The sequence below is a fragment of the Enoplosus armatus genome, chromosome 24 (assembly GCF_043641665.1).
Source record: "Enoplosus armatus isolate fEnoArm2 chromosome 24, fEnoArm2.hap1, whole genome shotgun sequence".
NCBI classification, from domain to species: Eukaryota; Metazoa; Chordata; class Actinopteri; order Centrarchiformes; family Enoplosidae; genus Enoplosus; species Enoplosus armatus.
In genome coordinates, this window is record NC_092203.1 from 11791976 (window position 1) to 11817790 (window position 25815).

Here is a 25815-nt window from a genome sequence, read left to right on the forward strand (position 1 = left end):
TTTGTTGTCAGAATAAAAGCTGATTTCATACAGAGTCGTATTAATATTCTGTGTGTGTGTGTGTGTGTGTGTGTGTGTGTGAGTGAGTGAGTGAGTGTGGTGTGTGTGTGTGTGTGTGTGCGTGTGTGTGTGTGAGTGAGTGAGTGAGTGTGGTGTGTGTGTGTGTGTGTGTGCGTGTGCGTGTGCGTACGTGTGCGTGTGCGTGTGTGTGTGTGTGTGTGTGTGTGTGTGAGTGAGTGATCCGGGCCATGTGCAGCAGCTCAGCGCTCTATAATCTGCTCTGGATTTATTTATCATTCCAGCAGAAACGTATCAGAAACCTGCAGAACTGAAGCTAAAAATACTCTGCTTTAGTAGTACTCAACGCAGTAATACTACGCTGTGGAGGACATAAAACTACAGTTACTTCAATGAACAGTACTAGAAGTTAAAGCATCTTTATGATCCAGTTACAATTAGTCCGTGAATCAACGGACATAATGAATTAATTGTTCAACTAACTTTTAAAGTGAAAGTGAATATTTGCTGGTTTTCTTTGACTTCTGTGATAATAATGTGATGATAACGCCCCCCCCCCCCCCCCCCCCCCCGGATCAATAAAAGTATTTCTGATTCTGGTTCTGAATAAACTGAATATTTTTGGACTGTCGGTCGACAAAAACAACGTTTTCGTGGTTTTGTGACAATAAACAGTTTCTGATTCTGATTTTAAAGACAACGAATCAAGAGAAGCATTAGCAGATGGATCGATGGTGGAAACAGCGTTACCTCCGGGGGTCTGGTGGTCCAGCACAGAGCAGCAGTCCTGCAGCAGCCTCCGAGGAGCCTCGGTTACGGTCGACATGGCGACGGCCCTCGGCAGCGACATCCCCCTGGGTACGGTCACGCCTCGGGGCATGCTGGGTAAACTGGGTAAAGTGGGCAGACTGGGCATGGTGATGCCTCTGGGCAGGGAGCTGAGCAAGGAGGGCATGGTCACCCCCCGCGGCATGCTGGGAAACCTGGGAAGAGTCCCCGGCATCTCCGCGGTGACGAGGACGCTGGACGGGTGTGAAGGTGGAGGTGTCCTGAGGAAGAGGAGGATGGAGCAGTGAGATGAGGGAGGACCTCTGAACAGAGGAGGAGGAGGAGAAAGTGAGGAGGTCAGATGAGAGAATGAAAAGGCTTTCCCTCCGTCCTCCTCCACCTCCTCCTCCTCCTCCTCCACCACACATTCCTCTGACTATTAACCCCTTCAGTTCAACTCCTCCTCCACTGAGCAAGGCAGGAAATACACAGTAAATACACAGAAATACTACACTCCCTGACAGACTTCATGTCTTAACGAAGGCTGGTACGTTTACTTTACTTGAGTATTTCCATTTTATGTTACTTTATACTTCTACTACATTTAAGAGAGAAATAATGTACTTTTTACTGCACTACGTTTGTCTGGAAACTACAGTTACTTTACAGATTCATATTTGGTTTATAGTTTAAACTCCCAACAGTGTACAACTACTAATATACAGTATAATTAGCTCCACGTCAACCAGCTGTCATATTAAAATACTGCTTAATGAGTACTTTTACTTTTCATACTTTTTTGGTTCTTATATTTCAGTAAAACTTCCACATGTAACAGAGTATTTCATAGAGTGGTATTGCTACTTTTACTGAAGTATTAGATTACTGGTGCATTAATGTGTACAAAGCATCTTTATGTTGTGGCTACTCAAGTCAAGTACAAGTACCTTAAAATTGTGGTCAAGTGCAGTACTTAGTGTCACTGACTGACACACACACACACACACACACACACACACACAGATCCTACCTGCTCGACTGCAGCGTTGCTCTCTTACAGTTGTTTCCCTCAGACAGACAGGCAGACAGCTGTTTATGTAACATCCGCTGAGCCTCTACTGGCCAGCAGCTCGGATCAATAATCAATAAGTGTGATCGATGGAGAGCTCAGCCATCTGACACGGCAGCACATGTTGCAGCACGTTACCAAAAAACGTTCTGGGAATCATCTTCCTGTTTTATATGTGGAGGCAAATATTACTGATTATATTTGTAGTAATGAGTATATGAGTACACACCATCACTGCAACATCAAGGCTGCGCCCAGGAGGAAAACAAGCCCCCCCCCCCCCACCATCAGCATGCTGCTGTGGTGACGGAGGAGCGCCCTCTGCTGTTTGATGAATGAGGGGTCTGGGTTTGGGTTAGTTTGAGCTGTTGTTGTTCAGAAAGTATCTAAGTGAGACGGAGCGAGAGACTGCTGGAGGACAAACTGGGACTTTCTGTTTGAACACAACCGACGAGACAAACATCATAGTTGTGTTGCTGCCAAAGAAAGTACAAAAATAAAATGACTGAAAGCCGAGATCGTCTCTACGAGTCAAACTGGCTTCTGCTTGTTTGGCAAAATGTTGAGGCGGAGCAGACGAAGGTTTGTCACGTGACTCTTTATTTTTACCAATTTTACATCTGCAGAAATATTTTTGGCTGAACTGATCTCAGACCAGTTTCAAACAGTCTCAGGTTAAAGGTTTATTCCGTCTACCTCAGTGAGCGTGCCGACCCCCGCTGACCCCCCTACAAACAGTCCTCCAAGTTCCACCTCCAGCTCCTGCAGGTGGGCGGGGCTCGTCTCTCCCAGTGTCCTCCACCAGGGCAGCCTGCTCGCCTGCAGCGTTGCATTGTGGGCGTCGCGGGCTCGAGCGGCGATGGGACCCGAGGGGCTCAGGAAGGATTCTGCATCTGTTGCCGTGATGACAGAGAGGGGCGGGGCATCTGTGGGGAGTTGGAGAGGGGTCTTGTTACAGCGCGTCCTCCAGACTGAACCCTCACAAACTACGATCAGATGAACCAGGAAGTGTTCTCTTTGTTTACATTCTTGGTCCAGGAAGTCGGCCCCTAGCTCCTCCTTCCCGATGACATCACACACATTGTGAAAGACAGCAAGATTTGATTGGTTGGGGTCAAGAATTTACAGCTGATATGTCAGAGTGACCACAAACACGTCGTGGTCTGAACCTGGACCCGGGATGATACCGGATATAAAGAACTCATCCAAAGTTCAACATCAATGAACCACAATAAGAACGCGTCTTTCACGTCGCCTGGTTTTACTGGTTACTGGTACGTCTGATATCTGAAGTCTTCCTGGATGTGGATTTACTCGGTACAGGAAGTCTGGATTCAGCTGGTGATTCAAGTCAAGTGGACTTTCACTACTTGATGGAGGAAGAGAGTCAAGTGTGTGAGTGTGTGTGTGTGTGTGTGTGTGTGTGTGTGTGTGTGTGTGTGTGTGTGAGACCTCTGAGCAGCTCCAGCTGTGTGTGTGTGTGAGCCAGCAGAGCCTCCATCCTCTGCTCCTCCCTCCTCCGCTGATCTCCTCTCTGCAGCTCCGACAGAAGCAGCAGCTGCACCTCCTCATGGAGACGCTCACACTCCTGAAGAGACACACGGGATGACTACAGACACACACACACACACACACACACACACAGACTGTCAGTAGCATCATGGGTAATATGTTTGACAGACAGCTGATGATTGTTGACATGTTCTGGAAATCAGACTTAAAGTTTGTGAAAGTATTGAAGAGTTGAAGAGAGAATCTCTTACAGGATGTACAGAGACGTAGTCCTCCACCTGTCTCTTTAGCTCCACCCTCCGGCTGTCCGTCAAACCGCTCTGACCAATCCAGAAAGGTGTGATGGGCGGGGCCTTCGCTGCTCGTTTCTGCAGAAAGCGACGCACCTAAAAGAGGGAGGAGTCGCCAGAGTCAGTCAGCTGTAGTCGTGTGTGTGTGTGTGTGTGTGCGCGTGTGCGTGCGTGTGTGTGTGTGTGCGTGTGTACCGCTCTCTGCAGCGTCCTGGCAGCCTGCTGCTGTGTGTGTGCGCGTCTCAGAGTGTGTCGGTGTGTGACGTCATAGCGTCGTCTCTCTCTGAAGCCTCTCCAGAAGCTCTGGATCACCACGGCCGCACGACGCTCACACTCCTGCAGGTAGGACTGCACCTGGTCTGAACACACACACACACACACACACACACAGAGTTGTTGTTATATTATTTGTAACTGTGTAAAAAACTGTATTTAAATCAGTATATGTGTACTTGTACATGTAATTAAAATTTTCTAATGAGTGAAAAGTTTATTTAGCTTCAAGAAAAACAAACTTAAAGTTGAGCCAGCTAGTGCTACACAGCGTGAGCCTGTCAGCCTCAGCTCAGGGCAAAGAGGCTACAGACACACACTTACAGGTTATGATATAGTAATAGTAGATAAAATAGTAGACAGTAATAGAAACAGTGTGTGTGTGTGTGTGTGTACCTGGAGGAAGCAGCTGCAGCAGTTGTCTCTGTTTCTGGTGGAACTCTCTCCTCGCCTGCTGACGCCTCACACACACCTAAAACACACACAAACACACATTGATTCCCGGGGGGGAAATTACACACGTTGTTATCAGTCAGACCAGGTCAGTACAGTAATAGTACTGTCACGCCCCACCTTTGAGGTGACCCCCCACACACACAATAACATCCCAAACAACTGCCACAGAAAACTCCCAGACTGAGAGGCAGCAAGACCAGCAGTCCCCACACCCGGAAGCCGCCGCCCTCTGAGGCCAGGTGCACCTCATTAAGCAAGAGATGTAGCACACCTGAGCGGGACGAGGGGGGGACAAACAGCTCAGACTACAGTAAGCCTCTCACCTGATACTTCAACTCCTCTTCCCATTGTTGTGCCTCCCTCTGCTGCTGCTGCTGCCTCCTCCGAGTCCTCACACACACACACACACACACACACACACACACACACACACACACACACACACACACACACACAGGCAGTACGTTAGCGTCTGTGCAAATGTGTGAAAACACACACACACACACTGTTCTCGCAGATGGTAAAATGTATTATCTCTTACCGACAGGAGTCGTATTTATACAAATATTTGTGTTTTCTTGTTTCCTCAGTACACAACAAGTTTAACTGTATCAGAGCTTCCAGCCGCTACATGAACCTGTGAGACAGACAGACAGACAGACAGCTACCTGTATCTCCTCTGCAGCGTGCTGACAGCTCTGTTCAGGCTCTTCACTCTGCGTCTGGTCTGATACGACCTCCAGGCTGCCTGGATCACACATGCCGCCCGCACATGCTCAGTGCGCGCCTACACACAGGGAGGAGTGGTCAGAGGTCAGCTGACAGGCAGACAGACAGGCAGGCAGGCAGGCAGGCAGGCAGGCAGGCAGACAGACAGACAGACAGGCAGACAGGCAGAGAGACAGACAGACCTGGGAGCGGCTCCTTATGCCTTTGTCAGAGTGGATGAGTGCGATCAGCTGATCCACGTCCTGGTCAAAGCCCCGCCCCCTCCAGTCTTTGTCCAACAGGCTGTCCAGACCTGCAGAGACAGAGCGTGTGACCTCTGACATTTCAGTACATTTGACCCAATAAGCACTCATGTGTGACCTCTGACCTCTGAAGCTGAGGAGGAGGGGCTGGACCCGGACCTCCTGCTGACCGGCCATGAGGAGGATCAGACTGACGGAGGCCCCGCCCACCGCGGGGTCAGAGCTGACGGCTAATTGGCCGACGGCCTCGTTGAGCAGCAATAGGACGGAGTCATCGCTCAACTGAGAGAGGAAGTCCCTGCAGAGAGACAGACAGGAACAGTCCGTCATGGTGGAGAGACAGTACAGGAGTGTCTCTCTCTCTTTATGTGTGTGTGTGTGTGTGTGTGTGTTACCTGCTGGCTGTGCAGGTTTGAATCCACAGCTGGACACAGAGCAGAGACACAGTGACATCGTCGCACATCTGGATATGCTCATAATGGACAGAGCTGAGAACTGAGGAGAGAGAGAGACAGGTAGACGTTGGAGGGAGGCGGGTTCATGACTTCCTGTCTGTGGCTCTCAGCTCACAGCCCATTGGTTCCTACAATCAATAAACTAATCAGTGAGCCAGTCTTTAAACCAATCAATAAGCAGTGAAGGTGACTGACCCTGTGTGGTGAGCTGAGTGTGAGCTCTGAGCAGCCAGCCGACCGAATCCATCACCTTCCTGAAGAGAGACACACACTGACAGACAGACAGGCAGAGAGACAGACAGGCAGAGGGACAGACAGACAGACAGAGAGACAGACAGGCAGACAGACAGACAATCAAGTCCACAGTTTGACTCCAGACAGTTCAACACTAACAAGATGTGGAGGACATCTTACAGACTGCAGCTTCTCACCTCTGCCCGCCTCATCAGCTGACTGGCCAATGACAGGAGGCCATCCGTGACTGATGGCAGAAACAGCCTGTGAAAGGCCTGCGAATGTTTCCCAGGTTCCACCCCCACACAACAGGAACTGGACGGACGGACAGGTACACAGACAGACAGGTGTGTGGACGGTCTACTTTGCGTCTCAACACATGCCAAACCTCCATTTAAAAAGTGCGAATTCTAGCCAGAAAGAAGTTTTTTGGTTGTTGACTGAGAACTAAAGTTAGTTAGGTTTGCCGAAAAAGTTAAAACATTAAAAATATTTAAAAGCAAATGGAACACTGAAACACTGAAAACACTGTAAATTTAAAATACAAAACAATATTTTCAAAAATGTCAAACAAATAATTTAAAATACATAATATTAAAAAAAATGTTTCAAATTATCAGATATATTGTAAATTTAAAATAGTAAAATATTTTCAAAAACATTTCTTCAATATTTATTTATACATCAAAACACCATAAATAACTAAAAACATTTTCATAATTCTGGAATATTTTGAAAAATGATCTCAAATGATTTAAAATACTGTAAAATATTGCAAACTAAAAATACACAAAAAAGTTGTTTAGTACTAAAGAGTTCAAAAACTAAAATGAACAGGAATACTGTAGATTTTAAAATACAAAATCATCTCAAACCATTTAAAAATGAAATATATATTTTTATTAAAAGAAAATAAAAAAACGTGACCTGTACCTGGTGAGCTGGGCGAGCGTGGCGGCGGCGCCCCAGTCGCCCCGCAGCCTCCTGGGATCCAGAGACAGAACGAGGACGCAGTGACTCAGGACACCGCTCAGATACAACCGAGACTTCACCCGAGTCAACGCGCTGCTGCGAGCCCGCACCGCCGCCGCGTTCAGGGCCTCTGACAGAGGGAGAAGGACGAAGAGTTCACGGTTTCATTTCATTAATAGATGAAGATTCATCGAGAACGACTAAATGTCACCTGCAGCCCTGAAAGACACAGAAAGACACTTATTGTGTAGGACAGACAGACAGGTATGATACTGGCTGTCTCACTGTTTAGGCCGTTGTTCAGCAGGCTGACTTTGTGCTCCGGGTTCAGGTCTTCATCCTCCAGCTGCCTCTTCAGCTCCGACACCACAGCCTCCTCCTCCTCCTCCGGCTCCATCCTCTCTGTACCGACAAGACACAAACACGTTCATTTAAAAACAGGTGTGACCAACACATGTGACCCCCCAGTGATCAGAGGGGGTCTCAGATGTTCACCTGTCGATAGTTGGTCGATGCTTTGCTCCTTTTCTGGCGCGTCGCAGAGTCTGACGGGTCGCAGATTTCGGTGTAACACCTGTTAGCACTATCGGCAGCCTGGTTTGTCCTTTTATCTGAAGCTAACAGTTGGTTAGCTAACAACAACCGACAGGAAAAGTGACGTTAACCGGTTAAACGGCCTCCGCATCGTCTCATCAACGTTAAAAGTGGATTTAGAAACGCGGCAGAGCCACAAACATAACGTTTTCTAGCTCGCGTGTGTACAGTTATGCTAGCTTTTAGCTGCCGAGCGAGGAGACGCGCTTCTGTTTCTACGGTAACTCGACGTCATCACGCTGCGACGGCGCATGCCTCTGCACCAAAGTGGAGCGGATCAATTGAGAAATAATATCTATCTATCTATCTATCTATCTATCTATCTATCTATCTATCTAATCTACCTATTCAATTCAAAATAGCTTTATTGAAATAAAAAATGAAAATAAAAACTATATACAGTTGCAATCAGAAATATTCAACCCCCTCACCTCAAAAGACATTATAGTGATGTGGATGAAAGATAATGACAATAAATGACAAAAAACCTCATTAAACAGCAAAAAATATTTATTGATACATATTTGAGTTATTTTGACAACAGAAGTTGAAAGTTGAAAAATGTAACTCTTTTAACACACGTGCAGTATTATTCACCCCCCAGCTTCAGTACTTTGTGCAGCATCCTTTAGCTTTAATAACTTCTAACAAACGTTTCCGGTAAGTGCTGACAAGCTTCTTACGCCTCTCGATGGGAATCTTTGCCCATTCTTCACGTGCAAAAGCCTCTAGCTCAGTGATGTTTGATGCCTTCTTTAAATCCCACCAAAGATTTTCAATCGGATGTAAATCTGGTGACTGAGAAGGCCCCTCCAGGACCATCCAGGATCTTTTTCTCCACCAAGCTTTGGTTGACTTGGAGGTGTGCTTGGGATCATTGTTTTGCTGGAAAGTCCAATGATCACCAAGGTTTAATTTGTCAACAGAAGGCATCACATTCTTCTTTAAAATGGCCTGCTATTTCTGGGAATCCATGACGCCTGGTACACGATCAGGATTGCCAGTTCCTGCCGCAGAAAAACAGCCCCACATCATCAATGACCCACCTCCATGCTTCTTCTGGTCATATATATATAAAACATGTCATCAAATAGAAATTCTTGATAGGCTACAATGCCCTAAAAGGTCTTTAGAAAGTCTGTGGTGGTCTTCAGGTGTAGAGGGGCTGCTGTGAGCACATTCGGCCTCTGGGTGGCGCTGTAGATTAAACAGCAGCAGCTTCATTCATGCAGCTCTGCGTGTTTTCATTGCGGTCTTTACTTTCTAACTTTCCTAAACTCTTCATGGTGGTTCTGTCCTTAATAAATGAGATGAGTTTTAAATAAAACTTCTTATTTGACCAAATACTCATTCATCCCTTTGTGCAGTTATTCAGTGTTTTGTGAAGGTTCCGTGGAATGTGCTATATTTATTACTATTATTATTACTATAATGGTGTTCTTCTAATTCTTATTATCGTCGTTGTTGTGTCAGTGTCTCCGGTCCTAAAGTAAGAAGTATTAATATCATATATAAGAATATCATTGCAGTAGAACAATAAACGCTCCTCTCCGCTGATCTCGTCGGTTTCCGTCATGTTAATAGTAACGGTAGCGACAGTAACAGTAGTCTAACGTGAATAGTAACGGAGAGAGGCGGGGGTTGTGTGTGTGTGTGTGTGTGTGTGTGTGTTAATCGGTGCAGCAGCTGCTGCAGCCCTCGTGCACAGCGCCCCCCTCTCTCTACGGTGCGCCTGCGTGCTAACACACACCGAGGGACCGACCGTCCGCTGCCTGGACCGGCAGGAGGAGAGAGAGACCGGGGCCGGTGTGAACTTACGGTAACGGTAACTGCGGGCAGTAACGGTATCGGTAGCAGTAACGGTGACGTGATGTGATGCGATGCCGCGCAGGATCACGGTAACGTAAGAGCAGCAGCGGAGGAGGAGGAGGACTGTCGAGGCTGAGCCGAGGAGGATGCAGCAGTGACCGACCGATCGGTACCGGGAGGAGGGGAACACATCCGTCCGTCCAACGGTGCGGCCGCCTGCCCGGGAGCCTGGACCGATCCGATCTGATGTAAACCCGCAGGGATGGACGGGTAGGCAGGGAGGAGGCGCGAGGAGCGGAGCTACCGACGGTACATAACGGAGGAGAGAGCGCGAGGAGGAGGAGGAGGGAGGCGCCAGGCGGAGGAGCAGCGCGAGGAGGAGGGAGGATGAATCCGGTGGATGGAGGAGGAGAAGCGGGCCCGGACGGCCTGGCGACGGCAGGTAGGGTGTGTGTGTGTGTGTGTGTGTGTGTGTGTAGTGGGAGCTGCTGTCGCCATGATGCCTCCACATCCGCCCATTGACTCACAGAATGTGTGTGTGTGTGTGTGTGTGCAGGCTATATGCTACATGCTATGCATGTGTATGTTGTGTGTTAAGTGTGTGTCAGCATCCCTCTGTCCAAAGGCATTGAGGTGTGCGTGAGTGTGTATTGGGGGTGGAGGGTCCCTACCAAGGAGGATTGTGGGAAGGCCTGCTGGGTTATTAAACGTGTGTGTGTGTGTGTGATGTAATGTAATGTGTAGTAATGCTGTTACAGTCTCTGGCAGCTGATAGGTAATATAAGCTGTTGAGATGTGGTCACATGATGCTCTCATGTTGTATTAATGTAGTATTATTAGTAGTATTAATACTATGATCTATGTGTGTGAGCAGGTGTCAATTAAATTCACATACAGGGAGCCCTCTTCAGTTTCACCACCAGCATAATTTAGGTCCAAAGGTATTTTCACCTGCAGGTAACCATAGCAACAGTAGTGATGCTTCATGCTTGGTTGCCGGTGTTGAAACTAATGCACGTCATCAAACATACAGTGGATTACTTTGGTCAAAATGATAGTGATGCACGTTATGAGGGTCATTTCAGTGGGAGGCAAACAGCGGCACGTGGGCCAAATGTGGCCCTCCGACAAAAATATGTGGCCTCCCGACCAAAGCTGAAGATTTCCATTGTGTGGTTTGCATCAAAACTTTTACAAGGTTCTTCATAAATGAACTGTAGATAAGAATGTAAACGCAAAGCTCTTGTGAATCCTAATAAATATATAAATAAATATGCCCCCACATGAAGTCTGATGAAGTAATTATGAGATTAATAACACATGTAAATAATATAATTTGGCCTGTTTGACCAGAAGAGATTTGTGTCAACAACAGTACTTTCATGCAACCATGAGTATTAACATAAGCTGCTGTTAAGTCTCACCTACTAATGGGAATTATGAGGTCTGCCGTCATATCCAGCCGGAGCTTCATCATCGGAGCAACTTGACTGTTTGTACGAATTTCATGGCAATCTGTCCAATAGTTGTCGAGACATTTCAGTCAGGACCAAAGTGGCGGGCCGACCCTGGAGCTACATCACTAGCGTGGCTAAAAAAACAATGGGAATCAGAGCTAAATACTGAAACTGAAAGAGTTCAGCTGGAAGACTGTAACTTACAGCCCGGATCAAAAGCACCAGCCAGAAACCACGTCGGAGGCTTTGTGGCGACCTCGAGGCAAACCATGTTTTCTGGAGTTGCACTAAACTAAAGCCTTTCTGCGACAATATAAATATAAGACATCATGGGTTGAGCCGCTGCGATGTACCAAAGGGTCACTGAGGCGGCTTTACAAGACCTGACCTGACAGCCTGACAAACATTTTGCTTGTAGCAGCAAAACATCTAGAACAAGAAGATGATGCCAAGCAGATTCTGAAAGAGCACTGGCTTCTTATTGTTCAAGAAATCTACTCAGACTTATCTGAGAAGAAGAAACATACAACAGAGCTGGGGCAGTGTAGTATGATGCTATGAGGCAGCTGAAGGACTTTTACTGTGAAGGATTAGGAGGGCTTTTACTGTGAAACAATAGGAGGGCTTTTGCAAAGGAGCTGCAGGGCTTTTACTGTGAAGCTGCTGTGAGGACTTTTACTGTGAAACAGCAGGTTGGCCTTTACTGTGAAAGCTGCCTGGGGGACTTTTACTTTGAAGCAGCTGGATGGATTTGACTATGAAGTAGCTGGAGGACATTTACTGTGAAAGATTTGATGGCTTTTACCATAAATGAGCTGCAGGGCTTTTACTGTGAAACTGTGATAAAGTTCAAATGAACTTCAGTTGCTTTAGACACCAAGGCAGACTTTATCTTATCGCAGACACAACACGTGAGTATCGGTGTGTATGTCAGCCGATAATTAACGACAAAAGACTCTCCATGACAGAGTTTGTCCACCAGAGAGCGCTGACAGGTTTATTTTTACACTGTAAAATGTGCAGCACTTATTATAATCTATTTTAATCTTGTTTTATATGATCTTTGTTTTTTATCAGTGAAAAGTCCAGCATCGGTCCGACTCTGATGTCTTCATGTGTAAGAGGCGGACATTTTGGAGACTCAGAGGACATTGTGGTGAAATGTATTCATTAGTTTTTGTTGCATAATCAGTGTGATGAGTCCTGACAGACTGACAGCAAGTTTCTCTGAAGGCCTTTCATCGGCGCCGTACGGCAGCTATTTTAGGCTTTACACTGACTCAGTGAGTGTGTGTGTGTGTGTGTGTGTTATTGCCGTGAGACAGCTTTATCACAATGGAAATCCCTTCTCCACCTCTCTGTGCTGGTCTGGAGTGATTGGCAACTGGTCCAGGATCAGTCAGCCTGACAGACAGCTGATCAAGGATAAATCAGATTCCTAATCAAGAGGTGAACATGCTGGATTCAGATACAGTGTCATGTTTACAGCCCACAAACTCCCACCACCGACTCATGAGTGACTTAGCTCTCAGACCTGTTCTATATGAACACCAGGTCTACCCACTCTGGGTAGCCAAGTCTGTGGGGTTCACACAGGAAACATCATCCCTCCCTACTGGGTGGACTCAGTCACACAGGGAAGACTGGCCGGTGTGGTGCTGCACTCTGGTGTTTTAGTTATCAGCAGTGATGAGGAACAGCCCGTTCTCATATTTTTATTAATGATCTACACACAGAAATAAAACCTCTCAGCAGCCCTAAAACCCTGTCTCTGAGAAATTACATGTATATACTCCAAATTAGTTTTAGTTCTTGTGCTGCACTGAAGTTGCAGGGAGGTGGATGATGGACGTGCAGAGACCGGGGTTCACGTCCTGCGTGTAGTTCAGGTAACAAAAGCATTTAATTACGCTTAAAGAAAGATCGTGGTTTCAGTGAAATGTTAATAAACACGTCCCGTCTTGTGCTTCAGGTCAATGAATAATTAATCTTTCCTGGACCTCAACCAAGAGCTGCAAGTTGCTGAAACATAACCATAAAAACATTCGTCCTGCTTCAGCTGCCCGCGAAGGAAAACAACGCTGTCAGTGAACGTTTCACTGATACGTTCAGTGTCAACATTTTGCAACTTGGCAGATACGTTAATAAAAAACATTTCCTCGTTATGTTGGTAAAAAACTTCTGGCAGTAATTTCCAGGAGACGGTTGCTTAGATTTTACAGTAAAGAGACTGGAGGACATTTACTGTGAAACAACGAGAGGGCTTTTACTGTGAAACAACGAGAGGGCTTTTACTGTCAAACAACAAGAGGGCTTTTACTGTGAAACAACGAGAGGGCTTTTACTGTGAAACAACGAGAGGGCTTTTACATTAAAGGATCTGCAGGGCTTTTACTGTGAAACAACGAGAGGGCTTTTACATTAACGGATCTGCAGGGCTTTTACTGTGAAACAGCAGCTTGTGTTTTACTGTGAAGGAGTTGGAAAGATAGCCTGACAGCTTTTACTGTGACAGATCTATATCTAAAGATCTTTATCTAAATAATTTCTGGTTCATTTTCTGTCACTCAAATAATTGAATCATCGTTGCAGTTTAACATGAAGACATTTGTGCGTCTCGTGATAGAAGAAATGGACGTGGGATTATTATCCCATATTTAGTTTAAGGTCATTATGGCCACGAGGCTTCTGGAAGTTTTCTGATCACTATGGCTCCACTTGACCTGTGTATGTTTTCAGTGCCATGACACAGTTAAAATAATCCATCAGTGGTCTCAAGCCAAACAATTAGTCTAGATTTAACAGACAGTCAATCTGGGTCTGGACTGTCAGCGGGGGGTTTGAGGAGACAGATCGGTCCAGAGGGAGGAGACGATTCAAGGACAGTAACGAAGGAGAAACAGGACGCTGTGAGGAGGTAGTTCAGGTTGTATAAATGTGAGCGTCCTCCTTCGTCTGCTTCCTGTTTTTAGGTTCTCTCTCAGAGGGTTATCACTGCTCGAGCTGCTAATGTGAGATGTTTAATGCCCTCAGTGTGTGTGTGTGTGTTGGATTAGCTTCCTCCCGCTGTGCAGGATGATCTGACGCACATGGGAGGCCTGTATATCTGTCTGCAACACACACACACACACACACACACACACACACACTGAGCTGCAGGAGTCAGCTTTTTAATTGAAATGTCTGTCAGCTCCTCTCCTCTGAAGCCTGATTGGCTCATTTTGGTGGACGGGTGGAAATAGTTTGTTGTTGTTTGCTGGGCCTCTTTTCTCTAAATTCTGATATTATTATAATATAATATTAGTGAAAGATGTGTTTACCAAGAAGTGATGAGTGATATCAACACCAGGGAGGAAACAGGTCAGTTTTTGCTTCCTCAGTCTGTTGGTAGTTTCACCACTTTGGTCCACACCAGAGGAGCTGTGGGGCCGTCTTTCTACTTGGGGGGGGTCCCACTTTCAATGATAAATCATGCACACGAGCACGATCCTGACGCCAGTTTCATGCTACTCCGCCGACTGACAGTTGGGGGCGGTAACGAGCCGAGAAATACAGCGAGGCGCCCGAAAAAGAAGAAGAAGACTGCAAGCTAGCAAACAATGAAAAAGTAAAAAAATGGACTTTGTAAATGTAAAAGGAAGAAAACACATTTGATAGATTTGAAGGATACATTTTCTCAAGTACTGTACTGCAATTTTGATGTACTTTATTTGAGTATTTCCATTTCTGGCTACTTTATACTTCTACTCCACTACACTGTATATATATATATATATATATATATATATAAAGTATGGTAGTTAAAATGAGCTCAACCTGCTACAACATTAATAATAATGTTACAGAAATAAAAACGGGATAACAGAGTATATGATATGGTACTTTTTGTTGCCAATACTTTTATTTGCAACAGAGTACTTTGACAGTGGAGCCACCAGCTAAAGACCCCTCCCTCTGTGTCTCTCAGGTCCAGGTAAAGCAGAGTGCGTTCGGGCGGTCGACGTCCTGACGGTGCTCCGAGAGAAAGTGGCCTTCGTGTCGGGTAAAATACACACCGCTGCATGTTTTGAGCCCAGTTTGGTCCAGTCCGGTCCCGATGTGACCCAGTTTAACTGTGTTCTCCAGGTGGACGGGACAAACGCGGCGGACCGATCCTGACCTTCCCTGCCAGGACCAATCATGATCGAATAAAACAGGAAGACCTCAGCCGATTGGTCACTTACCTGGCGACCATACCCAGGTAACGCCTTCTGTCTCTCTGCCTGTCTCTCTCTCAGCAGTAGCACACAGGTGTAGATGTAAATGATGAGACAGGGTTGCATTAACTCCCCGCCTGTCTGTCTCTCTGTCCCTGCCTGTCTGTCTGTCAGCGAGGACGTGCGTGCTCGTGGATTCACGGTGGTGGTGGACATGCGCGGCAGTAAGTGGGACAGCGTGAAGCCGGTGTTACGGACTCTGCAGGAGTCGTTCTCCTCCAACATCCACACAGCGCTGCTCATCAAACCAGACACCTTCTGGCAGAAACACAAGACCAACCTGGGCAGCGCCAAGCTCAGCTTCGAGGTACTACTGCAGTACTACTACTGATGACTACAGAAGTACTGCTAGTGGAGCTGAATTAACTGCAGTCAATCATCAAGTTTTATTGCTGTTTTATTTATTTTGGTTCAAGTTTCCTTGTGGATGTACAGTAGACTACATTGAGTCAATGAACCCCTTCTTCCTGTCTCTGTCTTCAGACCAGCCTGGTGTCGGTGGAGGGTCTGTCCCGGCTCGTCGACCCCTCCCAGCTGACCTCTGACCTCGGCGGCTCGCTGGAGTACGACCACGTGGAGTGGACCGAGCTGCGTCTGGGTCTGGAGGAGTTTTCGGGGGCAGCCACGCAGCTTCTGTCCCAGCTGGAGCAGCTGGAGGCCGGGCTGAACCGCATACCAGAGCCCCAGGATGTCGACGAGGCCCGCAAGTGAGGAAGCGCCTCAGTCATACTTATTGATCATTTATAAGCTATTGATTATTCCAAGTATTCCAACGTGACTATTAATCCATTCCAGACTCCTCGAGGAACACGGTCGTCTCCGTAACACCATCGCCACGGCACCGGTCGACGCCCTCGAGCGAGAGGGGCGGAGCTTGCTCCAGCGCATGCGCCTGGGCCCCTCCCATGGTGACGCCTCCACCGAAGGCGGCGGCGGTAGCGGTAGCCACGGCAGCTGGCTGTCGGGCGGCGCGGACTTCCAGAGTGTCGCACCAAAGGTTTCGTCTCTGCTGGATCGGCTGCAGGGGGCTCGCAGTCACCTGCTGCAGAGCTGGGGCGACAGGAAGCTGCACCTGGACCAGGCGCTGCAGCTGCACCTGTTCGAGCAGGATGCCACTAAGGTGAGGTTAACTACTCGTGGTTCATCTGGATTCTATGCTCACTGAACCACAGGTGTGATCGAACCCGTCTCACTCTTTCTGTCTGTCTCTGGGCCTCAGATGTCGGAGTGGATCGCTCACAGTAAAGAGCTGTTCATGCAGAGTCTGGCGGAGGTTGGCCAGAACCACCAGCACGCCCTCGACCTCCAGACACAACACCAGCACTTCACCGCCAACTGCATGGTCAGTGCGTGCGTGTGCGTGTGCGTGCGTGTGTTTTGTTTGTTGTTTGTTTTGTCCTTGACAACGTGTCTGTGTGTCTCGGTGCAGAACGGCAGTGTGAACGTGGACAGCGTGGTTACCGTGGCGGCGAGGCTGGCAGAGGCCGGTCACTACGGGGCGGAGCGGATCGCCATGGTGTCGTCACGGTTACAGGAAGACTGGAAGTCCCTGACGACGACGCTGGAGGAGCGCAGCAACACGCTCGCCATGGCAACCGGCTTCCACCAGGGGGCAGAGCAGGTGATCAGTGATCAACACACCTGCTGTGTACACCTGTCTCACTACCAATCTACCTGTCTTGCTACCTGTCTGTCTTATATCTATCTGCCTGTCTCACTACTTACCTATCTACCTGTCTGTCTATTTTACCTCTTTTGCTTTTATCTTCCTACCTGTCTGTCTGTCTGTCCAGTTCCTGCTCCGAGTGGAGGGCTGGGTTCAGGCGTGCTCTGAAGGGCCGTTGCCGTCGGCGACAGCAGAGCTGGAAGCTGCAACAAAGAAACACCAGGAGCTGAACGAGGAGATCTCTGCCAACTACACACAGGTACCCGTCTGTCTCCACACGTGTCTGACTGTCTGAGCACCTGTCAGCCTCCCCACCTGTCTGTCTGACTGACTACCTGTCTGTCTGCAGGTCAGCGAGAGTGGTAAAGCCTTATTGGAAGTCCTCCAGCGCTGCCCGGCGACCGACTCCGATGACTCAGCGACCAAACCCGACTTCACTGCTGCCACGCACGGCATCATGGGAGTTCTGCACCAGGTCATGCAGGTACGGTCTCACATCCACCATTAGAGCAGGCAGACAGACAGGTGGACTGATGTGAAGTCTGTTCTTCTTTGCAGGGTCACCATGAGGTGGAGGGGGCGTGGCAGCATCGTAAACTCCGCCTCCACCAGCGCCTGCAGCTGTGTGTGTTTCAACAGGATGTTAGGCAGGTACGACAAATCCAGATCCAGATCCAGATCCATACCGAGATTCATCATCAGCATTTAGGTCATTTTGACTTTTATCTCATGATTTTGACTTTTTAAAGTAAGAATCTTGACTTTTCTTGGTGAAAATAGGCTTCCATCAGAGATTGAGAGGGTCAACGTTTGGATCCAAACCCAGATTTAAGTTTCAGATTCTCTCCCCCCCTGCCTGTCTCTCTCTCCACCTGTCTGTCTCTCAGGTATTGGACTGGGTGGAGCAGCACGGTGAGGTTTTCCTGAACAAACACAGCGGCGTGGGGAAGTCTCTGCACCGAGCACGAGCGCTGCAGAAACGCCACGACGACTTCCAGCAGGTTGCACAGGTAACACACTTAGACCTGGATCAACTAAACCCCACTGACTCTCCCGGGTCTAGCGAACCCTAACCCTTTAATGTCGCTGCACAATGTATTCTAATACATGGAAGGGGTTAATGCAGCCGGTGACAGACAATCCTGATGTACTAACATCAGCACTGTGTGTGTGTGTGTGTGTGCGTCAGAACACTTACACTAATGCAGAGAAGCTTCTGGAAGCAGCCGATCAGCTGGCTCAGTCTGGAGAGTGTGAGGAGGAGGAGATCTACCAGGCAGCCAGAGACCTGGAGCTCCGCATGCAGGTAACTCTGACAGGAGGAAGAAACGACCGAGTGAACGCATGTTTCTACTTCCTGTTATACATTCAAAATGGCCGATATTATGTTGTGTGTTTGCAGGCGTTCATCCAGCGAGTTGAACAGAGGAAGCTGCTACTGGACCTCGCTGTGTCTTTCTACACACACACTAAGGAGGTAACTAAAATACTAGAGAAGTAATATAGTATAATATACTGTTATATACAATAATATACTGTTATGTACAATAATATATTGTTATATACTATAATATACTGTTATACTATATCTGCAGAGCTGCGAGGTGTTTCATGTGAGAATCGTTGTGGTCACTTATATCAAATATCTATGTATCTTTCTGTCCTCCTCTTCCTCTCCTCTTCCTCCTCTTCCTCTCCTCCTCCTCCTCCTCCTCAGCTCTCAGCATGGATGGAAGGCCTCCAGAAGCAGCTCTCCTCAGATCTCTGTGTTTGTCCGGACACGGTGGAGGCTCTGCAGACTCTCATCAGTCAGCAGCAGCAGCAGCAGGCCAACACACAGGTACCAGCTGACGTTTGACCTCTGACCTCTACACCTAACCCTGTCATAACAACCTAACACCACCCTGACCTCTGACCCCTCACCTCTAACCCTCACACTAACCCTAACTCTAACCCTGACCCACAGGAAGCTGCGATGAGTGTCATCCGGGAGGGAGAAGACCTCATCCTGCAACTCAGGTACACACAGAGAGTGTGGATGCGTTTGATTCACTCGTCAGGGCAGCCTGTGTGGAGCTGGTGTTTGTAATTATTGTGGGTGTGTTTGTTTTAGGTTTGCAAAAGCTGACCCCTTGTCTGTGGCCCAGACCCAGTTTCTGTAGAATGTGTGGGTGCGTTTGTTTTCTAGTTTGGGTGCGTTTGATTTTTAGTTTGCAAATCCTGTAAGGGTATGTTTGTTTTCTCGTTTAGTAGTTTTTGTACAACCTGTGTGGGTGTATTTATTGTGTGGGAGTTTGTTTCACTTCACATGGCAGCTCGGGGTCCTGTGTGGAGTTAGTGTGATTGTGGTTGTGATTGTTTTCGATTGGCCTGTGTGGGTACGTTTGTTTTTCAGGTTTGTATAATATGTGTGGGTGCGTTTGTTTCACTGCTCAGGGCAGCTCAGGGTGTGTGGAGTTGGTGTTGTTGTTGTGGGTGTTTTTGTTTTCAGGTTTGTGTGGGTGCGTTTCTAATCTACTTGGTATAACCTATGTGGGTGCGTTTGTAAAGTCCATGTAGTTGTGTGGTTGGGTTTGTTTTCAGGTTTGTTCAACCACTTTTGGTGCATTTGTTTCAGACCCCAGGGCAGCTCGGTGGCCCATGTGGAGTCAGTGCTGCAGCAGCTGGAGGAGTCTCATGTTCAGTTGGAGGAACTTTTCCACCAGAGGAAGATCCGATTGGATGTTTACCTTCAGCTCCGCATCCTGCACCAGTGCACGCTGGAGGTACACTGTTTATGTTTTTCATTTAATAATAATTAAAACATTATACATTTCTCCCAAAATTATTTCTTGAACCTTCCTCCACTGTGTTAAGGAAGGATTCCATATGCATGTGTGTTTTGTAGGTAACCGGGGAAATGGATGCCTGGAAGCAGGACCTTCAGAAACAGTCCCAGGACTTCTCCACAGAGAAGCTAGCATCGCCACGGCTAGCCGACGCAAACCACGACAAGCTAGCCCAGGACAAGCTGGCACTGGGTCAGTCACGGCTAGCGGAGGCTAGCCCTGAGGTGCTAACGCTAGCACAGCAGCGCATCCACAGGTAAACAGGCCAGTGTGATGACATCATCCTAGCTCAAAAATTAAAAATTACGAATCAAAAAAGGACTTGCAGGCTTTGACCAATAGATTGATTGATTGATCTGTAGGCACATGGAGCGACGGCTGGCTATGAACAATATGATCTATGAGGTCATCCAACAAGGTCACGACCTTCAGCAGTACATCACTGAGGTCCAGGCGTCAGGTGAGTCACACTGTTGCTGTTACTGCTGCAATTGTACTGTACTTTTTCCAAAGCTATGTTTAATGCTACCATTACTACTACTACTAATGCTATGATTAGTGCTGCCGCTGATTAGTAATGTGATTACTTTCACAGACTTTCCATTTGCTGATCTGAAATGTAATTAACCAAAGTGACAACAGGGCTGAGGTCATCAGATGAACAGAAACATAGAGCTGGGTGTCATCTGCAAACCGTCTGAAATATACACCATATTTTTGAATGTTAGAACCTAATGGCATCTTATATAGACAGAAACTAAAGGGAATTAGGATTGAGCCTTGGGGTACACCACAAGAAATGAAACGAGGACTACATGAGTCATTGGGGGGGCTTTCAGGAGTGTTTTAGTGGGTTTCAGAGTTTCTTGACGGGTTCCAATGGTGCTTGATAATGCTGTGGTGGTCCTTCAGAGGGGGTTTGAAATCCAGAAAGGGGTTCTAGGGTTTCCGGTAGTCCGTAAGGGATTCCCAGGAGTCATTGACAGTGCTCTGGTGGTCCCCTTATAGGGTTCCAGTGGTCCTTGAGGAGGTTCCAGAGTTCCTTGACAGCTCTCCACTGTGGACTTCCTTGAGGTTTTGTGGGTCCCAGGGGTCCTTGGGTTGTTTCTAGTGCTATGAGGGTTCCAGAGGTTTTTTAGGGGTTTCCATAGATTCTTGATAGTGCTCCAGTGGTCCTTGAGGGGGTTTGCAGAGAACGTTGAGGGGGTAGAGGTTTATTAAAGGGTCCATGTGGTCCTTAAAGAGCTTACATTTTTTGAATTTTTAAACGGTTTTTGGATTTCATTTTGGGGATTGCAGCAGCGCTTCAGGGGGTTTTGGCTTTCCTTGGGGGGCACCAGGGTCTTTGATGGCGTCAAATAACCATAAACTGGCAAAAGGCCGAACTGGCAGAACAGTTCACAGTTCAGTTGCCATATTGATTATTTTTCCTCCTCTACTGTGAAAATAGAATAAATCAGAAATCAGTCAGCACATTTTATGCTACAGTGAAGCGTCAGTCTGACCAGTTCAGCAACACACGGATGATATTAGGGGGTGGGGGGTGGGGGGGGGGCAGAGAGGATAATGGGGGGAGGGGGAAAAGGGGGATGGGGTTGCCATGGAAACTGCTCTCTGAAGCACACAGCTGGTCCCCATGGAAACCTGCGTATTGAATGTGCCATGGAGACACACACACACACACACACACACGCATCCAGGCACGCGTACACACAAGAACACAGTTGTATTACTATACTTGTGAGGACCTTAACAGCCAAAATGTCCTCACTCTGAAGGTCTAAAATCGTGTGTGTGTGTGTGTGTGTGTGTGTCAGGTATCGAGCTGTCGGAGGCGGAGGGGGGTCTCTCCTCTCAGGTGGAGGAGCTGCAGCACCTCCTGCAGGACAAACAGAAGGAGATGCAGCAGATTGCAGATCACACACACACACACCTGGAGCAGAACCTGCAGCTGAGACACCTGCAGAGCCAGGTCAAACAGGTAACACACACTCACACACCTGCAGATCCAGGTGACATCCAGGCACTGCTGCAGAGGATCATCTCCACCTGTCTGTCTCTCTCCACCTGTCTGTCTGTGTCTCAGGTGCTGGGTTGGATCTCAGAGGGGGAGGTCATGCTGTCGTCCTGCATGTTGAACTCCAGCTGTCTGTCTGAAGCTGAGCAGCTGCAGAGGGAGCATGAGCGCCTCCAGCAGGCCATAGAGGTTACTGCACACACACACACACACACACACACACACACACACACACACACACTAAAACACATAGAGTGCATTTTGGGATATTCAACTGAGATCTTGTTTACAAACAGGAAGATGAAGACAATGAATCAATGACCCTCCCCTCATACAGAGGGGGAGGATAATGTGTCTGCTGTCCATCACAGCAGGCAGATGTAAAGGTTACCATGGCAATGGGACACTGATGAGTAATTTATAGACACAAATCCTCCAGTTGGATCAATGGAAATGCAGTGGACATACCTTGTCTTCCACTTCCTGTCTTCCCAGGCTCTGCTCCATGCCGACTCCCTGCAGAGGACTCATCAGGTGGCTCTGGCTCTGCAGCAGAGAGCAGAGCTGCTGGTCAGGTGAGTTAATGTCGACTGATTTATAATACAAATGACAAGTTATTAACCAGTAGCTCACTACCTATTTGGTTGCACCTGGTCTGTGTAAAACCAGGTCCTGCTGAAGCAGGTTGGACCATTAAAACAGACCTTGGAGATGTCCTGTATTAACACACTGTCCCAATAATGTGACCTCTGATGCTCCCCCCTTCAGGTCAGGTCACTATGAACCAGATGCAGTGAGGTCTTGTGCCCAGACGGTGGCGCTGCACTGGCAGACTCTGATGCTGAGGATTGAGGACAGACTCAAACTGGTCAACGCCTCCGCAGCCTTCTACAGGACATCCCAACAGGTACTGTTGTCTATCTGTCTATCTGTCCTACTTTACAACCTGTCTGTCTGTCTCTCTACCTACCTGTCTGCCGGTCTCTCCAGGTGTGTGGGGTGCTGGAGAGTCTGGAGCAGGAGTACCGCAGGGAAGAGGACTGGTGTGGAGGCGGAGAGAGACAGCCGGAGCAACTCATGCCGCTCATCAGCAAACACATGGAGCAGAAGGAGGCGTTCCTGAAGGTGAGGGGAGTCTTAAAACATTGTCCAATCATAGCTTAGCATAACTTTTTTAGCCTTTTATAAAACTAAAAACACAGCATGTTTAATCTGCAAACATTAGCATTCCTGGCTAACTAGCTTACAACCCACAGTAGCAACCCAGGGTTACTTCCAAGGCCAATAGTTATCCTATTATTAGCGAATTATTGGCTCCCACTACGGGAGTGGGAGCCAGTCCTGGATGCTACTAGGCTAACGTTAGCAGCAGATATAATATGATAGGGTCCCTAACGGTTGTTACCATGGTGACAGGCTTGCACTCTGGCCAGACGGAACGCTGAAGTTTTCCTCAAGTACATCCACCGAAACAGCGTCACCATGGCGAACATCTCCGGTCACAGCGTCACCGTCTCCGGGGTAACGGGGGTCACCGAGGTCACTGGGCACTCCAGGGTGCCGGAGCAACAGGTCAAAGGTGAGTGAACGTACGCACACACAGAAACACGTATGTAATGTTTAGTGTAAATGGAGACATACAGTGGAGCCAGTATGGAGCCCTGAGGAACTCCACGGTTTGTTGGGTTATGTGTTTGTACAGTACAGTGTTAGTTTTACTGATCCAGGTGTGTGTGTGTGTGTGTGTGTGTGTGTGTGTGTGTGTGTGTTTGCGTGCAGGTATCCTCAGTGAGTTGCTCCAGAGGGAAAACAGAGTTCTTCATTTCTGGACTTTGAAGAAACGTAGACTGGATCAATGCCAGCAGTACCTGATGTTCCAGAGCCACACCCAGCAGGTAGACAATGTTCTTCTCATCACAGGGATGGAAAATGTACTTGTGTACGCCAAGTCAGCTCCCAAAGTATTGTGGGTAAAATGGGGATGGTTGTAATGGCTAAATCGAGACATTAAATTAGGACAGTGCCTTGTTATGGAGTTCCAGTGATGAAGATGGAGTTATTATTCTAGTGTGTTTTCGTTGAATAGACGTAGTGTGACTGTACTTTAACGTCTCTTTTCGTTGCAGGCTCTGGATTGGCTGCAGCAGTCAGGTGACCACTACCTGGCCACGCACACATCGCCGGGGGCAACGGTGTCAGAGACGCAAGAACTGCTGAACCAACACAGAGAGTTCTGTGTTTCTGCCAAGGTGAGAACACACACACAAGACAGACGTATACGTCCACTGATACCACCACTCACCTGCGTCTCTGTCTCTCAGCACACCCAGGAAAAGGTTCACCTGCTGATCCAACTGGCTGAGAGCATGCTGGCTAAAGGCCACGCCCACCGCACTGAGCTCCGTCGCTGCGTCGCCACGGTAGATAAACGTTACCGCGACTTCACCGTCAGGGTGGGACAGTACCGCCACCTGCTGGAGACGGCGCTGGGAGGGTGCTCACAGGTAAGAGTCCAGACCAGTAAAAACACTTTTACTTGGAACTGATCCGTTTGTGGACTCACCTGTTATCACGGTGTCCCTGCCAGGACAATAAGGACTTGGAGCTGGAGCTGATCCCCAACAGTCTGTCGGACTCCGACCCGGAGGTCAACCTGTCCGACCCCAGTCATCAGATCAGCGACGAGAAGAGACGCTCCGCCCGCAAGAAAGAGTGAGTAGCATTAGTACTAATATTAGTAATAGTATTAACCGTGTACATGCTTTGGTAACATGTCGTGTGTGTTCTCAGGTACATCATGGCTGAGCTCCTTCAAACAGAGAGAGTCTATGTCAGAGATCTGCAGGAGTGTATCGAGGTACACACCCAACACCACAGTACTGCAGTACCATTTACCACAGAGTACCACAGAATACAGTCCAGCACCACAAAGTCCTAGATTCTAGTACTTTGTAATTCAACATAGTTTTATGTAATGCAATACTTCATGACACTGTTTACTGACACCAGCAGCGCCCTCTGCTGACTGAACTGCAGACAACACGTTTAAACCTGCTGCTGATCATAAACACGTTCATATGGTGATGAAGAACCACAGCTTAAGGACATTAAAGCAATACGTGATACCATGTAGTATTACATCATAGAGGACAGTGTTTCCCAATCGTAATACTTTTTACTGGTGCAGACGTACCTGTGGGAGATGACGAGCGGCTCAGAGGACGTCCCGTCTGGTCTCACCAACAAGGACGACATCGTGTTCGGAAACATCCAGGACATCTACGAGTTCCACAACAGGTACTGCAAAATATACTGCAAAGCATGTACTACGGCAGGAAACATCCAGTACATCTACCAGTTCTGCAGTACTACTCAAGCAAACAGCGTACCCATTTGTGTATTTATTGCCACTATAATATTCTGTGTGTAGTAACGCAGTACTGTGTGTTTTGCAGTATTTTCCTGAAGGAGCTGGAAAACTACGAGCAGCTTCCTGAGGACGTTGGACACTGCTTCGTTACCTGGGTAACCAGTTTGTTTTTTTTATCAATTAAAAATATGAAGTCCAGATGAAAATACTAAAATGAATAAAACGTCCTGTTTGTGTCTCAGGCCGATAAGTTCCACATGTACGTGACGTACTGCAGGAACAAACCAGACTCCAGTTTACTGATCCAGCAGCACGGCGTGGGATTCTTCGAGGTCAGGACCGTCACTTTGTTTAACAGTATAAGACCTTAAGAACAACTAATAATGAAGTTGAGTAACACTTTATTTTATGTGTTGTAAATAGCCACAACGTACAAATAGCCTGTCAGTGCTGGCTGCGTGGGTCACATGACCTTCCATTGGCCGTAGTGCTCCCTCCGGACAGGAAGCTAGCGAACGCCACGACACCGACTGTCTTAAAGCTGGTTTTACTTAAACTGAACTCAAAAAAGAGAACGTATGTCCTATGAAGGGAAGTGAAAATGACTTTTCTCGTACTATTTTCTGAAAAGCCGGATTGTAGCTGATAGCTTACACTGCTTTTGATTTCTGTCTCTTGTGTCTTATTTCATCAAGTTTAATGTGCAGATTCTTTCTTTGTTGTGTATTAAAATTGAGGGGCGGCTCGGTGGGAAACTCTGTCCCCTCGCAGCAAGAAGGTCCTGGGTTTGTGTCCTCTGA

The 25815-nt window shown here is 47.6% G+C and overlaps 2 protein-coding genes across 2 annotated transcripts in view; one reads left to right on the forward strand and one right to left on the reverse strand.

Annotated features, from left to right (window-relative positions):
- Nucleotides 1-2471: 2471 nt before the first annotated feature.
- Nucleotides 2472-7415, reverse strand: LOC139306877 (IQ calmodulin-binding motif-containing protein 1-like). Its single transcript, XM_070930841.1, has 14 exons — nucleotides 7304-7415; nucleotides 6980-7148; nucleotides 6244-6361; nucleotides 6008-6083; nucleotides 5753-5852; nucleotides 5483-5655; nucleotides 5298-5407; nucleotides 5055-5173; nucleotides 4710-4776; nucleotides 4327-4402; nucleotides 3853-4016; nucleotides 3619-3753; nucleotides 3308-3464; nucleotides 2472-2781 (listed from the first exon to the last, which is right to left on the reverse strand). The coding sequence occupies exons 1-14, from the start codon at nucleotides 7413-7415 to the stop codon at nucleotides 2531-2533; spliced, it is 1827 nt and encodes a 608-aa protein (XP_070786942.1). The 3' UTR covers nucleotides 2472-2530.
- A 2393-nt stretch (nucleotides 7416-9808) lies between these two features.
- Nucleotides 9809-25815, forward strand: part of LOC139306630 (kalirin-like) — a 28568-nt gene continuing 12561 nt past the window's right edge. Inside the window, exons 1-33 of the mRNA XM_070930531.1 lie at nucleotides 9809-9863; nucleotides 14846-14920; nucleotides 15004-15118; nucleotides 15249-15441; nucleotides 15618-15841; nucleotides 15930-16254; nucleotides 16354-16476; nucleotides 16564-16755; nucleotides 16928-17059; nucleotides 17150-17284; nucleotides 17359-17451; nucleotides 17688-17810; nucleotides 17990-18106; nucleotides 18203-18277; nucleotides 18518-18640; nucleotides 18767-18819; nucleotides 19418-19565; nucleotides 19688-19884; nucleotides 19991-20088; nucleotides 21446-21609; nucleotides 21715-21834; nucleotides 22141-22220; nucleotides 22414-22552; nucleotides 22636-22770; nucleotides 23062-23224; nucleotides 23425-23540; nucleotides 23772-23894; nucleotides 23967-24149; nucleotides 24233-24357; nucleotides 24436-24502; nucleotides 24833-24942; nucleotides 25101-25170; nucleotides 25258-25347. Of these exons, the coding sequence (XP_070786632.1) occupies nucleotides 9809-9863; nucleotides 14846-14920; nucleotides 15004-15118; nucleotides 15249-15441; nucleotides 15618-15841; nucleotides 15930-16254; nucleotides 16354-16476; nucleotides 16564-16755; nucleotides 16928-17059; nucleotides 17150-17284; nucleotides 17359-17451; nucleotides 17688-17810; nucleotides 17990-18106; nucleotides 18203-18277; nucleotides 18518-18640; nucleotides 18767-18819; nucleotides 19418-19565; nucleotides 19688-19884; nucleotides 19991-20088; nucleotides 21446-21609; nucleotides 21715-21834; nucleotides 22141-22220; nucleotides 22414-22552; nucleotides 22636-22770; nucleotides 23062-23224; nucleotides 23425-23540; nucleotides 23772-23894; nucleotides 23967-24149; nucleotides 24233-24357; nucleotides 24436-24502; nucleotides 24833-24942; nucleotides 25101-25170; nucleotides 25258-25347 (4281 nt within the window). The remainder of the gene's footprint in view (nucleotides 9864-14845; nucleotides 14921-15003; nucleotides 15119-15248; nucleotides 15442-15617; nucleotides 15842-15929; nucleotides 16255-16353; nucleotides 16477-16563; nucleotides 16756-16927; nucleotides 17060-17149; nucleotides 17285-17358; nucleotides 17452-17687; nucleotides 17811-17989; nucleotides 18107-18202; nucleotides 18278-18517; nucleotides 18641-18766; nucleotides 18820-19417; nucleotides 19566-19687; nucleotides 19885-19990; nucleotides 20089-21445; nucleotides 21610-21714; nucleotides 21835-22140; nucleotides 22221-22413; nucleotides 22553-22635; nucleotides 22771-23061; nucleotides 23225-23424; nucleotides 23541-23771; nucleotides 23895-23966; nucleotides 24150-24232; nucleotides 24358-24435; nucleotides 24503-24832; nucleotides 24943-25100; nucleotides 25171-25257; nucleotides 25348-25815) is intronic.

What these genes read in the sequence shown, in the direction of transcription:
- LOC139306877 (XM_070930841.1), bottom strand. Translation starts at nt 7,415, where the DNA reads ATGGAGCCGGAGGAGGAGGAGGAGGCTGTGGTGTCGGAGCTGAAGAGG. An exon ending in ACGCTCGCCCAGCTCACCAG is followed by an intron (nt 6,362 to 6,979) that starts GTACAGGTCACG and finishes CCGTCCGTCCAG; the next exon opens with TTCCTGTTGTGTGGGGGTGG. An exon ending in GCTGCAGCTGCTTCCTCCAG is followed by an intron (nt 4,017 to 4,326) that starts GTACACACACAC and finishes GTGTGTGTTCAG; the next exon opens with ACCAGGTGCAGTCCTACCTG.